This window comes from Pristiophorus japonicus, chromosome 15 (genome assembly GCF_044704955.1).
Source record: "Pristiophorus japonicus isolate sPriJap1 chromosome 15, sPriJap1.hap1, whole genome shotgun sequence".
In the NCBI taxonomy this organism is placed as follows: Eukaryota; Metazoa; Chordata; class Chondrichthyes; family Pristiophoridae; genus Pristiophorus; species Pristiophorus japonicus.
The window spans coordinates 111276659-111292474 of NC_091991.1; the positions used below are offsets into that span (position 1 = coordinate 111276659).

The window sequence follows — 15816 nt, forward strand, 5'->3', positions numbered from 1 at the left end:
TGTGGGGAAAAAGGGGCTTGAATATGGTTCGGACAAGAGATGCCAAAACCTTTAACCTGTTTTTTGTCTTTCTCGATGTTGATGGGCATGTCCACCAGTTTATTCTTATTTCAAATTCCCAGCATTGGGAGTTCTTTTCTTTTTATCTCTCAAGTATCAGACTTAAAAAGAAAAACACTCCACACTTAAAATGATCAAAGAGCTTTATGAACATGTTGAACCCTTAAGTGCTATTTGTTGTGCGAACCACATCGAATTGATTTTTGCAGCAGGTCATTATACACGGTGCCAATGTGGGAACTTTAGATTTTAAAATGTCTCGAGTAAATAAAACCCAATGATGTGCAAAGAAGTGCAAATTGAAAAATCTTCATCCACAATGAAACTTGCATGGTAAATTTATATGCTAACACAACCAGATGATGTGGAAATGTGCTCATTTATCGAAAGCCATTATGAGAATACAGCAGTAATAGGGGCACAGTAAATGCTTCTTTATTCGAGTGCTGTCAGGGGTGAGGCAATCAAGCGTGCTGACAGATGCTCCCATTCGCATGATTTTTATGTAACGGCCGCAAACAATCCCGACTGTAAATGGATCAGGCAGCATCTGTGAAGAGAGAAGAAACACGGGGTTAACGCTTCAAGTCAATGACCATTTATTAGAACTAGTCTGAGGAAGGGTCTCCGACCTGAAACGTTCACTCGGTTTCTCCCGCCACAGATGGTGCCCGACCCGCTGAGTGTATCCAGCATTTTCTGTTTCAGATTTCCAGCATCCGCACTACTTTACATGACCGTAAATGAGTTATTCAAAGCAACATCATCTTAATTCAACATTTGGCCCCGTGTGTTCGCCAGCACATATTTTAATTGAACAAAAAAAAGTGTATTTTGATCAGGATGGAGGCTAACAACGATGTTCATCGCTGTGAATTAGCCGGACAAACCTCCTGTACTTCAGCCTGGTGCTGTGGCTATCGCTCCGCAGGCATGACTCCCAAAACCAACAAAACTCCAATGAACTCCAGCAATTCGCCACCCACCTTATCGCACTGTCACAAGGTGAGGGTAGAACTGAGGCAAAATTCATCAACGACTCTCGTCACATCAGTGAATGCTCACAGAGGAGCAATGGGAGTTTTTGTATCTTCACACTCTTCCCTCAGAGAACAGGGTGACGCAGTGGAAGGATTCACAGGGTGATGGACATCCTGACAGGCTGCCACGTCAACACTCCTTCCATGACAGTACCGAGCCAACTGGGGGGGGTTAGTCCTATATTGCGGGAGGGGTTTTATGGACGCCAACATCCCGTAGAATGGGGGTGGGGCACCCTCCTAACGCGAGTATCCCACTGGGTGTCAACTAATAATTCAGAGCCGGAGCTTCAGTCTCTCCTTCCCTGAGACTGTCCGGGGCTCTGCTCTCCCCTCCCCGGGTACTCTCTGCTCTCCCCTCTCCGGAGTTCTGCTCTCCCCTCCCCTCCCCGGGGCTCTGCTCTCCCCTCCCCTCCCCGGGGACCGTCCTACTCTCCCCTCCCCGGGGCTCCCCTCTCCCTTCCCTGGGACTCTGATAGCTTGGGAACCCAACACCTTCTTACTCAGAGGTAAGAATGTTACCATTGAGCCAAAAGCCGCCTCCAGCAATGGAACAAATGACCATCAGACAGTCCCAGCTAAAAGCAGAACTAATTTTATATTTCTTTTTTTTGGGGGGGGGGGGGGAGCTTAAAAAAAAATTGAACAATTCTAAAAAAAACAACAGCCGTCACGTTGCTAAGCCAAAATTTATGATTTATATCAAACTTTAAAAATAGTAATTTTAAATGTTTTCACATAATTTATATACAATCCCACACACAATACATTCAAAAAGCTAGCTATCATTTCATAATTGCAGTATTTGTGCTGCGTAACCTTAATTTACCTTTTAAGTACAGCATGCCACAGAACAGCAAGCACAAAAGCCCTTATTTGGAGTGTCCACTGCGTTGCAAGTTGAACATTTCAGATCAGATGACAGTGTTTCGTATCCAAGAATGTGCTCCAAAGTCACTCGATCAAGAAGCACAAAGGGTCTGCTGGTTTTCAGATGTGTTGGATAGTCGCACAATTTAAAAGAAAAGATGTCATTCAAATTCCAAGGCCACCTCTTCCCAGCATCCAAGCTACATGCAAATGAAAAACTTAATTTGTCTTTGAGAATCGCCCTCTCTGACTGTGGCCAATTTACGTGGCGGTCAGATGGCCTCTCCAGCAACCAGAACTGAGCAAAGTGCACAAACCTCTCCCCTGTGTAACACCATATTCTGAAGACCTTGGCACTGGCTCTTTGTAAACAGTCAGTTGTCATTGTTGTATCGGCACATATAAAGGTTTCTTCCAGACTTCCCTTTACAACCTCCACATTTGGAGTACGATGGACTATCGGAAAAACTCTTGATTCAAAACAGGAGTGGAAAACTGGCCATCGCTGAATTCTTAAAGGTGGAGGCTCATTTTTGACAATGTAGGGCAACAGAATATTCTTGATTATAACACTAGGCCAGACTCTTAAAGGGAAGATAGCTCCAAGCAGCAAGAAGAAAGCCTGTGGCAGTGTGTAAACAATGTGGCCATCAATAGCTCTGTCATTATTGCAAGCATTATCCCCATCATTGTAAACTTTGACACTGCCTTCAACTGATGAGGAGCATTCGTCGTCATCTTCCTGAACTGCAAGACGTGAATCGTGGAGGTTATCCTTCAATTCTTTCACACTCCGCATATTCTGCTGTAGTCTGAGATACTGGTTTTACAATTGGCTGTGCCTACTGATTAAGTAAGAACTTTGCAGTCCAGGATTAGAATACTCCAACAAAAATACTGCACAAATCAACTAGTGGATCTCAATATGAACCTAGAAAGAAAAAGCACACATTAAAATAATTCCAGCCGCCAGTTGCCCCCCCCCCCTGTTATTGCAGTCACAGGTTGCCCACCCCTGTGATTCCAGTTGCCCCCCCATTATTCCAGTGGGTCGCCCCTCCCCCCAGTGATTCCAGTCCTCCTCCCCCCCGGGCCGCCACCGCTCCAGTGATTCCAGTGGCCCCTCCCCCAGTGATTCCAGTGGGTCGCCCCTCCAGTGATTCTAGTTGACCCCCTAGTGGCCCCTCCCCCCAGTGATTCCAGTTGCCCCTCTCTCCGGTGATTACAGTGGTCCCTCCCTCGTATCCCCTTCCCTCAGTGGCCCCTCCCCCCAGTGATTCCAATGCCCCCCTCCGTGATTCCAGTGGCCCCTCCCCTTCCCCCAGTGATTCCAGTGGCCCCTCCTCCTCCCCTGCACCCACCTGCAGGCGGACGTTGAGCATCATGGAGGCGATCAGGTAGAGGTAGGGGAAGCGGAGGCGGAGTCTCCAGGCCAGGTCGAAGAAGGTGATCAGAGTCCGGGTCAGCCCCTTGGAGAAGATGCCGTACGAGCGGACGGCCGGCCCGGTGAACCTGAGCGCCGCGAGGGGCAGGCCCGCCATGCAGACCCGGGGCCCGACAGGCCGACCACGGGCATCAACAGGCGGAGCGGGGGGAGGCCTGACCAGCAGCCCCGGCTCCGCGCATCTCCAGCCGGCGGCCGGCAAACTCGGGTAAAGCCTTCCAACCAAGGCCCGCCCACCCACTTCCGACAGGATCACTTCCGGGCCCAAGGTCAGATGGAAAAGTTGGAGATTGTTTAGAGCAACTTTGCCCCTGCAAAAACAGCAAACCCCATGGTCTCTGCACCGAGAAATTAGGCAAATGCTCTTTAAATCAAAGCCTGTGCGTATAACGGCGTCATAATACTACAGAAAAAAAACAAGTTTTTAAAAAAATAGTATTTTCTTGGTATCTGAATTGCCTGTCAAAAATCCCAGAGCCAATTTTCTTTACTTCTGGTGCAATTCATTTCTCTGCTCCTTAGTGCTCTTTGATATGGAGAGGTTCACTGTCCTGGAAGATTTAGTTAATGCTGCATTGTGTTGACCTGGGCTTCATGTTTCTGTGAAGATGTTATTTCAGCTTTTTAAAACTCAAAGTTTTCTCCCAAAGTCAGTCATTTTGCCCAAACCCTTTAAATGTCTTTCATATTAGTTTTGTAAATGTAGGTGTGTGCAACGATCTGATCTGCGACAAAATGAGGTCACTAATTGTCTTGTCACTAATTGGGTGTACCTTGCATTCATTAAAAAAATGAGGACTAACAGAGGACTGAGCAATTGGGTGAGTTTTCAGGTTATATTTTCCAGGAATAACTATAATGAATGCAACATTATAGAGTTCATTCTACCACAAGGTGTTGATGCCTCACAAAACTAGTATTTGGATGGAATTTGACCCTAAAAGAGATACTGATAATAAAAGACTTTTAGAACTTTGTCACATTTATGATAACACTGATGTTAACCAAAATGCCAGTCCTGGGGTCAGACTTCCCTTATAAAAATACAGACCTTGTCAGTATCCCATTAAGGGCTCTTTTTAACAGATTGCATGACTGAAATTGACAAAAGAGTTTATGAAAGTTTTAATTGGAATGATTGGCAGGTCAGATTGGCTGAAATATTATTTGATGTATAGGTACTTAAAGGGAGGAATTTTACAATAAAGAAAGTAATCATTTTGAATGCAAGTGCAGATTAATGAGAAGAAATTTGAGATTGTTAGAAGTGTTAACAATGTAGGAAGTTGATAGAGACATCTAGGGCAGTTTAATCCAACACTTAACACATATTTAAATATATGCAAGATGTTAGCTAGAAGAAAGGGAAAGAGGATGATTGACAAATCAGAAAAGACGACGTTCGATCACTCACTGAAGATGTAACCTGGAGGTGGAACCAGTGCCAACTAGCAGAAATTGCTGTCGGATCAAAGAGAAGACATAACTTTATACTAAACAGCATTCATATCGTAGGAAGCACTTACCATTAGGCTGATCTACAAACTATAATTTACAAATATATTGTAATCTTTGAAATCTTTACACTTAAAGATTGCCATTTATATAGCACCATATATCTCTGCAAAAGATCTCATAGCATTCATACAAATGACATTTGAAATGTAGTTATTGATTTGTAAATTAATTTCCGCCCCCCTTTCTCCCCTTCTGTCCTGAAGGTTCTAACTGATGCGAGAGTACGGTATTATGTGCACCCTCTGGTACTTCACCCAGGTTTCCCACGTTACAACAATGACTACGTATTGTTCGCATGCCTGACACAAGACTCCCAAAGCAAGCGCTCTACTCGGAACTCCTTCAAGGCAAACGAGCCCAAAGTGGGCAGAGGAAATGTTTCAAGGACACCCTCAAAGCCTCCTTGATAAAATGCAACATCCCCACCGACACCTGGGAATCCCTGGCTAAAGACTGCCCTAAGTGGAGGAAGTGCATCCGGGAGGACGCTGAGCACCTCGAGTCTCATCGCCGAGAGAATGCAGAAATCAAGCGCAGGCAGCGGAAGGAGCGTGCAGCAAATCAGTCCCACCCACCCTTTCCTTCAACCACTGTCTGTCCCACCTGTGACAGAGACTGTAATTCCCATATTGGACTGTTCAGTCACCTAAGAACTCACTTTTAGAGTGGAAGCAAGTCGAGAGACTGCCTATGATGATGACACTCCAAAAGTACTTAATTGGCTGTAAACGCTTTGAGACATCCAGTGGTCGTGAAAGGCGCTATATAAATGCAAGTCTATCTTTTTCAGGTGCCTCATCATACAGAGCCCAGATATTGTGATTGTTGGCTATTCCATCATTGAGGGCAGCACAGCCCAGTCTGATTCTGTCCTCACCTTACATGCATGTGCTGATTTATTAGCTGGGGTCAATGGATAGAACTGCAGTCACTCTGGGGCCATGAGGGAGAGTGCGATGGTGTTGTGAGCTGACTGACATGGATTCTGCCATCATCACCGCCGTGCACCTCAGATGAATGAGCTGGTGGGCCGTCTCAGAGACTCCCTGCGCAGGATTAGCAAATGTCTCATGACTCTCCGGCTCACCATAGCCCAGAACCAGTGCGCCACAGTTGCGTACGCCCCAACACTTGCGCAACAGATGAGGCCTGTTGTGTATGGAGAAAGAGTCCGACTGAACACTGTGAGCTCAAAGTAAAGTGTGACCATAGTCTTTTATTGCAGGTCTCCAGAGTGTCTCTCCAACCAGTGAAGCCTCCTTAAATACCTGTGCTCCCAAGGGATTATGGGATCCCTTGGGACTCCAGGGGATGAGCCCTCTGGTGGCTGTAGAGAGTAAATACAAGTATACATATATAACAAGGCCAAAGAGGGATTTGACTCCAGCCTCGAACAATCCCTGTCCCGTGTCCCTACGGACGACAAACTGATCCTCCTCGGCGACTTCAACACCAGGGTCGGTAAGGACACAGACCTCTGGGGAGGCGTGATCGGCAGAGAGGGGGGAGGGAAAACCAGTTCCAGCCGTACCCTGCTCCTGACAAAATGCCTAGAACATGACCTTGTCATCACCTACATCTTGTTCCATCAGAGGGACAAGTTCAAGTCATCATGTCTCCAAGCGCTGGCATCTGCTTGACTACGTCATCGTCTGAGCGAGGGACCACGAGTACGTGCGCATCACCCTGGCCATGACAGGAGCCAATGACTGCTGGTCAGACCACCACCTAATCCGTTCCATCACCATCAACATAGCCCCAAAGCAGCGACGGCAACAGAAACAATGCTGCAGGAAAATCAACGCCGGGGCACTCAAAGACCCAGTTAAGAGAGCCCTATACAGCCAGCGCCTCACTGACAACCTGGTGACCCTCAATGACCCTGAGACGCAGAGTGCCCACAACACCTGGTCTGCCCTCCAGGTCTCCATAACCAGTGCCTGCGAAGAGACGCTCGGTCACTCAACCAGGAAACACCAGGACTGGTTTGACGAGAACGACCAAGAGATCCAGGAGCTAATAAGCCGCAAGCGCAAGGCATTTCTGAACTTTAAGCAGCAACCTAATTCGGGAGCAGCAAAGCAGCTCTACAGACGGCTGAAGGCCGAGGTCCAACAAAAAACCCGCGACCCAAAGAATAGATGGTGGGTGGAGAAAGCACAGGAGATCCAGCAGCTGGCTGACAGCCGTGATATGTGAGGATTCTCCAGCGCAGTCAAGGCCACCTATGGCCCAAGCACTCAAGGCCCCACCCCACGGCTGGCCAAGAACAGAGAGGCATTCATTAAGGACACCGAGGCAGTCAGGGCCCACTGGAAGGAGCATTTCGAAGATCTCCCGAACCGAGAATGCCTTCGACACGAGTGTCTTTGACTCCATCCTGCAGCATGCTACCCGCCACCATCTCAGCAAAACCCCGGCCCTGCACGAGGTAGAAAAGGCCATCAGTCAGCTCAAGAACAGCAAGGCATCAGGAGCAGATAGAATCCCCACTGAGGCACTAAAGTATGGCGGAGAAGCACTATTGGCACGAATGCATGACCTCATCCCTCTTATCTGGAAGGAGAAGAACATGCCAGGAGATCTCAGAAATGCCGTAATCGTGACCATCTTCAAAAAAGGGGACAAGTCCGACTGCGGCAACTACAGAGGAATCTCCCTGCCGTCGGCCACTGGGAAAGTCATCGCAAGAATCCTCCTCAATCGTCTTCTCCCCATGGCTGAAGAACTCCTCCCAGAGTCACAATGCTGCTTCCGTCCACTGAGGGTTACACGGCGCGACAACTACAAGAGAAATGCCGGGAACAGCACCAACCCTTGTACGTGGTCTTCTTTGACCTCACAAAGGCCTTTGACACTATCAACCGCGAGAGTGTCCTCCTCCCTTTCGGCTGCCCCCAAAAGTTTGTCACTATCTTCCGTCTGCTCCACGATGCCATGCAAGCCGTGATCCTGACCAACGGATCCACCACTGACCCAATCAAGCAGGGCTGTGTCATCGTACCAACGCTCTTCTCGATCTTCCTTGCTGCAATGCTCCATTTCACTCTCAACAAGCTCCCCACTGGAGTGCAACTAAACTATAGAGCCAGTAGGAACCTGTTCAACCTTCGTCGTCTTCAGGCTAGATCCAAGACCGTCCCATCCTCTCTCGTCGAGCTACAGTATGCGGACAATGCTTGCATCTGCACACACTGAGGCTGAACTCCAAGCCATCGTCAACACCTTCACTGAGGCATACGAAAGCATGGGCTTTACACTAAACATCCGTAAGACAAAGGTCCTCCACCAACCTGACCCCACCACACAGCACTGCCCCCCGGTCATCAAAATCCACGGCGCGGCCTTGGACAACGTGGACCACTTTCCATACCTCGGGAGCCTATCAGCAAAGGCAGAGATCTTCGGTCGCCTGAGGAAGAGAGTGTTTGAAGACCAGGAACTCAAATCTGGCACCAAGCTTATGGTCTACAGGGCTGTAGTGATACCCGCCCTCCTGTATGGCTCAGAGACCTGAACCATATACAGTAGACACCTCAAATCGCTGGAGAAATACCACCGACACTGCCTCTGCAAGATCCTGCAAATCCCCTGGGAGGACAGACGCACCAACGTCCGTGTTCTCGATCAGGCCAACATCCCTAGCATCGAAGCACTGACCACACTCGACCAGCTCCGTCGGGCGGGCCACATCGTCTGCATGCCCAACACGAGACTCCCAAAGCAAGCACTCTACTCTGAACTCCTACATGGCAAGCGAGCCCCAGGTGCACAGAGAAAACGTTTCAAGGACACCCTCAAAGCCTCCTTGATAAAGTGCAACATTCCCACCGGCACCTGGGAATCCCTGGTCCAAGACTGCCCTAAGTAGAGGAAGTGCATCCGGGAGGGTGCTGAGCACCTCGAGACTCGTCGCCGAGAGCATGCAGAAACCAAGCGCAGATAGTGGAAGGAGCGTGCGGCAAACCAGGCTCCCCACCCTTTCCCTCAACCACTGTCTGTCCCACCTGTTAGAGAGACTGTAATTCCCGTATTGGACTGTTCGGCCACCTGAGAACTCACTTTTAGAGTGGAAGCAAGTCTGCCTCGATTCCGAGGGACTTCCTATGATGATGATGCACCTCAGGTTGGTTCTGTGCAGTGATTCTGGTTACTGTGGAGTGGACTGGCACTGACTCTGGGTGGTAATGCAGTGACTGTATTGCGGGTGGTACCGCAGTGATTCTAGGTGCTGTGACACTGCAGTGGTTCGGGGTGGCGCTGCATGGACTCTGGGAATGGAGTGGTGTTGGAGTGACTGGATGCTGCAGGAAGGTACAGCAAGGTCTCAGGATGCCATGGAGTCTGGCTGCAATGATTGGGAACCACAGTTGGTGCTGTTGAGACTCTGCGGTCCGTGGGTTTCACTGCAGTGACTCTGGCTTTTTCAGGTGCGGCTTCTGTGACTCTAGGTGCCACCAAACGGCACTGCAGTTTTTTTTAATTCATTCTGGGATGTGGGTGTCACTGGCAAGGCGGGCATTTATTGTCCATCCCTAGTTGCCCTTGAGAAGATGGTGGTGAGTCGCCTTCTGGAACCGCTGCAGTCCGTGTGGTGAAGGTACTCCCACAGTGCTGCCAGAGAGGGAGTTCCAGGACTTAGAGGAGAACTTGCAGGTGATGGTGCTCCCATAAGAACATCATGGGCCACCCCGAGCTGCGAGAGGACACCACTCCAGGTCAGGAGTAAAAGGGCTGGAGCATGCCACTTCAGCTTCCAGCGTGAGCCACTCCAAGTGTGCGACAGCTTCGAGGTGGGTGGCTGGGTGATGTCATCAGGACCCAGGTCGCCGTTTGGAACGTGGGCAGGAGCAGAGGAGCAGGAAGGTTGTGGCGGACTTGCGACAAGTGATCGAGGTGGAGGAGCAATGAGGGATCGTGGCTGAGATTTGGTTGGTGATATGACGGAGGTTTGGCGAAAGTTTGGTGCAGAGATGTGGCGGAGGTGCGGCGAGTGTTTTTGTGGCGGAGGAGCGGTGAGGGACCGTGGCGGAGGAGCGGTGAATGTTTGTGGCTGAGGAGCGGCGAGAGATCGTGGCGGAGGTGCGGCAAATGAGGGTATGGGTCCTAGAAGAGCCGAGGGCCCAGGGGCAGTACGGGCCAGCCCACACTGCGATATGTGCGCGCACTAGGTCCGTGCAGCAGAGCAGGTCTTCAATCGTCCTGGTTAACTCTTGTCACTGGATAAAGACCTAGCTCTGTCGAGCCCATGTGGTGGTTGATGTGCAACAGTCACCACACGTTAAAAAAATCCACACACAGGCATCTTCCACCCCCTCGATTGGAGTTCAGGACTGGAACATCAAAATAGGAGCAGGAGTCGGCCATCTGGCCCCTTGAGCCTGCTCCGCCATTCAATAAGATCATGGCTGATCTGATCTTGGACTCAACTCCACTTCCCTGTCTGTTCCTCATAACCCTTGACTCCCTTATCTCTCAAAAATCCATCTATCTCCACCTTAAATATATTCAGTGACCCAGCCTCTACAGCTTCCTGGGGAAGAGAATTCCAAAAACTCATGACCTTCTGAGAGAAGAAATTCCTCCTCATTCCTGTTTTAATGGCGACCCCTTATTCTGATACTATGCCCCCTAGTTCTAGATTCCCCCATGAGAGGAAACATACTCTTAGCATCTACCCTGTCAAGCTCCCTCAGAATCTTATGTGCTTCAATAAGATCACCTCTCAGTCTTCTAAACTCCAATGAGTACAGGCCCAGCCTGCTCAATCTTTCTTCATATGACAACCCCTTTATCTCAGCGATCAACCTCGTGAACCGTCTCTGAATTGCCTCCAATGCAAGTATATCCTTCCTTAAATAAGAAGACCAATACTGTATGCAGTACTCCAGGTGAGGCCTCGCCAATACCCTGTACAGTTGTAGCAAGACTTCTCTGCTTTTTATACTCCATCCCACTTGCAATAAAGGCCAACATTCCATTTACTTTCCTAATTACCTGCTGTACCTGCATACTAACTTTTTAAGTTTCATGTACAAAGACCTCCTATGTACCATTGCTGTTTGTAATCTCTCCCATTTAAATAACAATTTGCTTTTTTCTTTTTCTCACCAAAGTGGAGAACCTCACATTTTCCCGCACCACACTCCACCTGCCAAATTTTTGCCCACTCAATTAGCCTATCTATATCCCTTTGCAGATTCTTCACGAGCTCCTTAGACAGGCTAAGTGAGTGGGCAAAAATTTGGCAGACGGAGTATAATGTTGGAAAGTGTGAGGTCATGCACTTTGGCAGAAAAAAAAATCAAAGAGCAAATTATTATTTAAATGGAGAAAGATTGCAAAATGCTGCATTACAGTGGGACCTGGGGGTACTTGTGCATGAAACACAAACGGTTAGTATGCAGGTGCAGCAAGTGATCAGGAAGGCGAATGGTATCTTGGCCTTTATTGCAAAGGGGATGGAGTATAAAAGTAGGGAGGTCTTGCTACAGTTATACAGGGTATTGGTGAGGCCACATCTGGAATACTGCGTGCAGTTTTGGTTTCCGTATTTACGAAAGGATATACTTGCTTTAGAGGCAGTTCAAAGAAGGTTCACTAGATTGATTCCGAGGATGAGGGGGTTGACTTATGAGGAAAGGTTGAGTAGGTTTGGCCTCTACTCATTGGAATTCAGAAGATTGAGAGGTGATCTTTTTGAAACGTATAAGATTATGAGGGGGCTTGACAAAGTGGATGCAGAGAGAATGTTTCCACTGATGGGGGAGACTAGAACTAGGGGGCATGATCTTAGAATAAGGGACCGCCCATTTAAAACTGAGATGAGGAGAAATTTCTTCTCTCAAGAGGGTTGTAAATCTGTGGAATTCGCTGCCTCAGAGAGCTGTGGAAGCTGGGACATTGAATATATTTAAGACAGAGATGGACGGTTTCTTAACTGATAAGGGGTTATGGGGAGCGGGCAGGGAAGTGGACCTGAGTCCATGATCGGATCAGCCATGATCATATTAAATGGCGGAGCAGGCTCGAGGGGCCGTATGGCCTAGTCCTGCTCCTACTTCTTACGTTCTTATGTAAAGAGAGGAAAATGGAGAAAAGGGGAATTTGCAACCGACACTTAAAGCTGTCAGTGTTTGTGCCAAGAAAACCAAATTAAAAACTTAGTATTTGCTACTATGGATGTTTGAGAAGTCATGGAATGTCTTTGTGTGAAAATCTGTTATGATTGTTTTAGCTCCACCCACTTGAGTGTTGAAGCTCTTTAGCCCTTTGTGTGCTGTTAAGTTTGTTAATTAAAATGGGTGGTTCCGTTTTAAATCAATTGGAATTGTAACAAAGCACTGTCTTCTTAATCTGGTTACTAAAGTTTTCTTGAAATTATAAATTGGAGTTATTGAGGATGATTAACCTATGAAAACCCAACTTTCATTGTGGTCACGGTGAAATTCTGATTATTTTAAATTGTGTGATGTTTCTATTTTTGGACATGAGATTTTCACACTGGGGGAAAAAAAAGGGAAAACACTGCAGTGGGAGCAGGATTGGTTTATAGAATGTTTAAAGTTAACAGTGATGTTGATAATGATTTTTGTTAGGAAATATAAAAAAATGGCGTTTGGCTGTTTGGAAAAATTTTCTTAAATTTACGTGAAGTGATGTCATGACGTCAGACAATGTTTTGCTCCGCCTTTTTATAAACCTAGAAAGAGGTTAACCCTTTCCACTGACAGGTGATTTCTTAATTCAGCAAGGAACCACTTTTCAATTGCTGAATGAAATTTTAAAGATATTGGACATTATTAAATGAAAGTTTCTTAATTTTAAGTGAAGATTTGCCCCATGGGGCAGAAGGAATTTTATGATTTGACATATTAACCCCTTGGGCTCTTAAGCAGAGTCACAATGGATTCTCTGTTTCTTTTGTTTTAAGTAGGTGACCATCGGGAAGAAGGGGTAGAATTGGCAATGTTCACCTGAATTCCTGTACAGATTGCTGGCAACTATAGTAGAAGCTGTAAGACAAGACGATGCCGACTATTACTTACACAAAGTAAAAGCGAATTCTAAGACTGAACCTCAGTGGAAGGGTAACAGAAAAGGAGACGAACTAGCTAGAATGGGGGCTGAGAAAAGGGTCCTATGGGATCCATACCAATCACGAATGGTGGCTGCCACAATTGTGGTTTCTGCAATTCTGCGTCCCCCAGATCTTAAAACGGTACAACTGAAGGATATAGTGCTAACAGCTGTTCTAAAGGAGAAAGAAGCAGGTCACTCCGAAGAAGGCCCCTACGGTGTCAGAGATATAGAGGTCAGGGAAGGTATGCTGTTTAAAGGAGATAAGTGGATTGTGCCTCCACCAACATAACCAACTACACCTGGCCCTGAGTAAACCTCAGGAGTGGGAGGCCAGGTAATGGAACAAAACTATGCAAGGGTAGGAGTGTTTGAACCCCTGTACAAGGGATCGTATAATATCGTTGATAAAGCTAGTCCCATGGTGTACGCAGTCCGGTTATCAAGGAGATATAAATGGTTTCATATTAACCAGATGAAGCATTTTCAGCCCACTAGCAGGTCACTGAGCCGACAAGGAACGAGTATGAGCATGGTGAGCCGGCTTCATCCTCTCCAGTGGGATGAGGAGGAAGGGATGCCAGATGGGATACCCTCACCGAATCAGGTACAGTACGATCCAAATGAAAGTGGACAGGACACGGGAGCTGTGAGAACCACCTCCTGTCCACAGACAAGCCCCATGGACACCTCCAACCCCATGACATAGTAAGAGACATATCGGGAATGATAGAAGTAGGGACGGACGAGGGTATAGGATCAGGATTCATTTCCAGTGTTATGGTAATCGTACCACTGTAACCGTCCATTATATCAAGGGATGTAAGGAAGGGAACAGGGTTGTACAAGCAGCAGAATTAAAAACTCATCCAAAATTCTTCCTGTGAATAAAACAGATTTGTGGGAAAAGCCGATTGTTTGTCCTAATCATAGAAACATAGAAAATAGGAGCAGTAGTAGACCATTCGGCCCTTCGAGTCTGCACCGCCATTCAATATGATCATGGTTGATCCTTTATCTCAACACCATATTCCTGATTTTTCCCCATACCCCTTGATGCCTTTTGTTTCTAGAAATCTATCTATCGCCCTCTTAAATATATTCAGTGACTTGGCTTTCACAGTCTTCTGTAGAGAATTCCACAGGTTCACCACCTCTGAGTGAAAACATTTCTCCTCATCTCGGTCCTAAATTTCGTACCCTGTATCCTGAGACTGTGATCCCTTGTTCTAGACTTCCCAGCCCCGGGGAAACATCCTCCCCGCATCCAGTCTGTCCAACCCCGTCAGAGTTTTATACGTTTCAATGAGATCCCCTCTCATTCTTCTAAACTCTAGTGAATACAGGCCTAGTCCACCCAATCTCTTCTCATATGACAATCCTGCCATCCCAGGAATCAGTCTGGTGATCCTTCGCTGCACTCCCTCTATAGCAAGTAAATCCTTTCTTAGGTAAGGAGACCAAAACTGCACACAATACTCCAGGTGCGGTCTCACCCAAACCCTGTATAACTGTAGTAAGACATCCTTGCTCCTGTACTCAAATCCTCTTGCAATGAAGGCCAACATACCATTTGCCTTCCTAACTGCTTGCTGCACCTGCATGTTTGCTTTCAATGACTGGTGTACAAGGACACCCAGGTCCCTCTGTACATCGACACTTCCCAAGCTATCACCATTTAAATAATACTTTGTCCTTATGTTTTTCGTACCCAAAGTGGATAACTTCACATTTATCCACGTTATACTGCATCTGCAATGTGTTTGCCCACTTACTCAACCTATCTAGATCGCCTTGCCGCGTCTTTGCATCCTCCTCACAACTCACAATCCCATCTAGTTTTGAGTCGTCAGCAAACTTGGAAATATTACATTTGGTTCCCTTATCCAAATCATTTATATATATTGTGAATAGCTGGGGCCCAAGCACTGATCCCTGTGGTACCCCACTAGTCACTGCCCGCCACCCCGAAAAAGACCCGTTTATTCCTACTCTCTGTTTCCTGTCAGTTAACCAATTTTCAATCCATGCCAGTGTAAGGGCAAGATTGATTATCAAAGATGTTATCTGGCTATTGTGAAGGCACTGAGCTGGCTAAACAAGAGGTATGTTTAAAACCACACATACGCATTGAACACAATAGAGCCACGAGATGACCATTCGTTGACCTCGGCCTCAAGGGAGCAGAAAAGAAAATCCAAAGGGGAACTAACCATATAAGGCAAGTGACACCTGGAAGAAAGGAACAAATGGGTATTCGATCATGCGTTGGTACAACCAATCACGTCACTGCTAAGGTCCATCCACAAGGTCACTCGTGCCAAAACCTGTATAATTAAGGTGTAATCTGAACAGCTCGGTGGAGATCCTCTCTCAGGCGGCTGAGACGTGAGATGCTTCCCCTGCACGTGCTGGAATAAAAGATCGTTGAAGCTTATCCAAGGTATCCATCTGTTTGAATCCAGGCTTGTTAAGAGAGGAGAAGGGTGATTCTCCCCATCACCAGTATATTACCCCCAATCCTATGTGCTTTAATTTTGCACACTAACCTTTTATGTGGGACTTTATCAAAGACCTTCTGAAAATCCAAATACACTACACCCACTGGTTCTCCCTTATCTATTCTATCAGTTACATCTTCAAAAAACTCCAGTAGGTTTGTCAAACATGATTTTCCTTTCATAAATCCATGTTGACTTTGTCTAATCCCGTTGATATTATCTAAGTGTCCTGTTATCACATCCTTTATAATACACTCTAGCATTTTCCCTACTACTAATGTTAGGCTAACTGGTCTGTAGTTCC

The 15816-nt window shown here is 47.0% G+C and overlaps 1 protein-coding gene across 1 annotated transcript; it reads right to left on the minus strand.

The window, feature by feature from the left end:
• Positions 1 to 473: 473 nt before the first annotated feature.
• Positions 474 to 3650, minus strand: LOC139280959 (salivary gland specific protein SAGSIN1). Its single transcript, XM_070900783.1, has 3 exons — positions 3332 to 3650; positions 1930 to 2901; positions 474 to 610 (listed from the first exon to the last, which is right to left on the minus strand). Exons 1-2 carry the CDS (start codon positions 3509 to 3511, stop codon positions 2881 to 2883), a joined length of 201 nt encoding a protein of 66 aa, XP_070756884.1. The 5' UTR covers positions 3512 to 3650; the 3' UTR covers positions 474 to 610; positions 1930 to 2880.
• Between the last annotated feature and the right edge of the window lie 12166 nt (positions 3651 to 15816).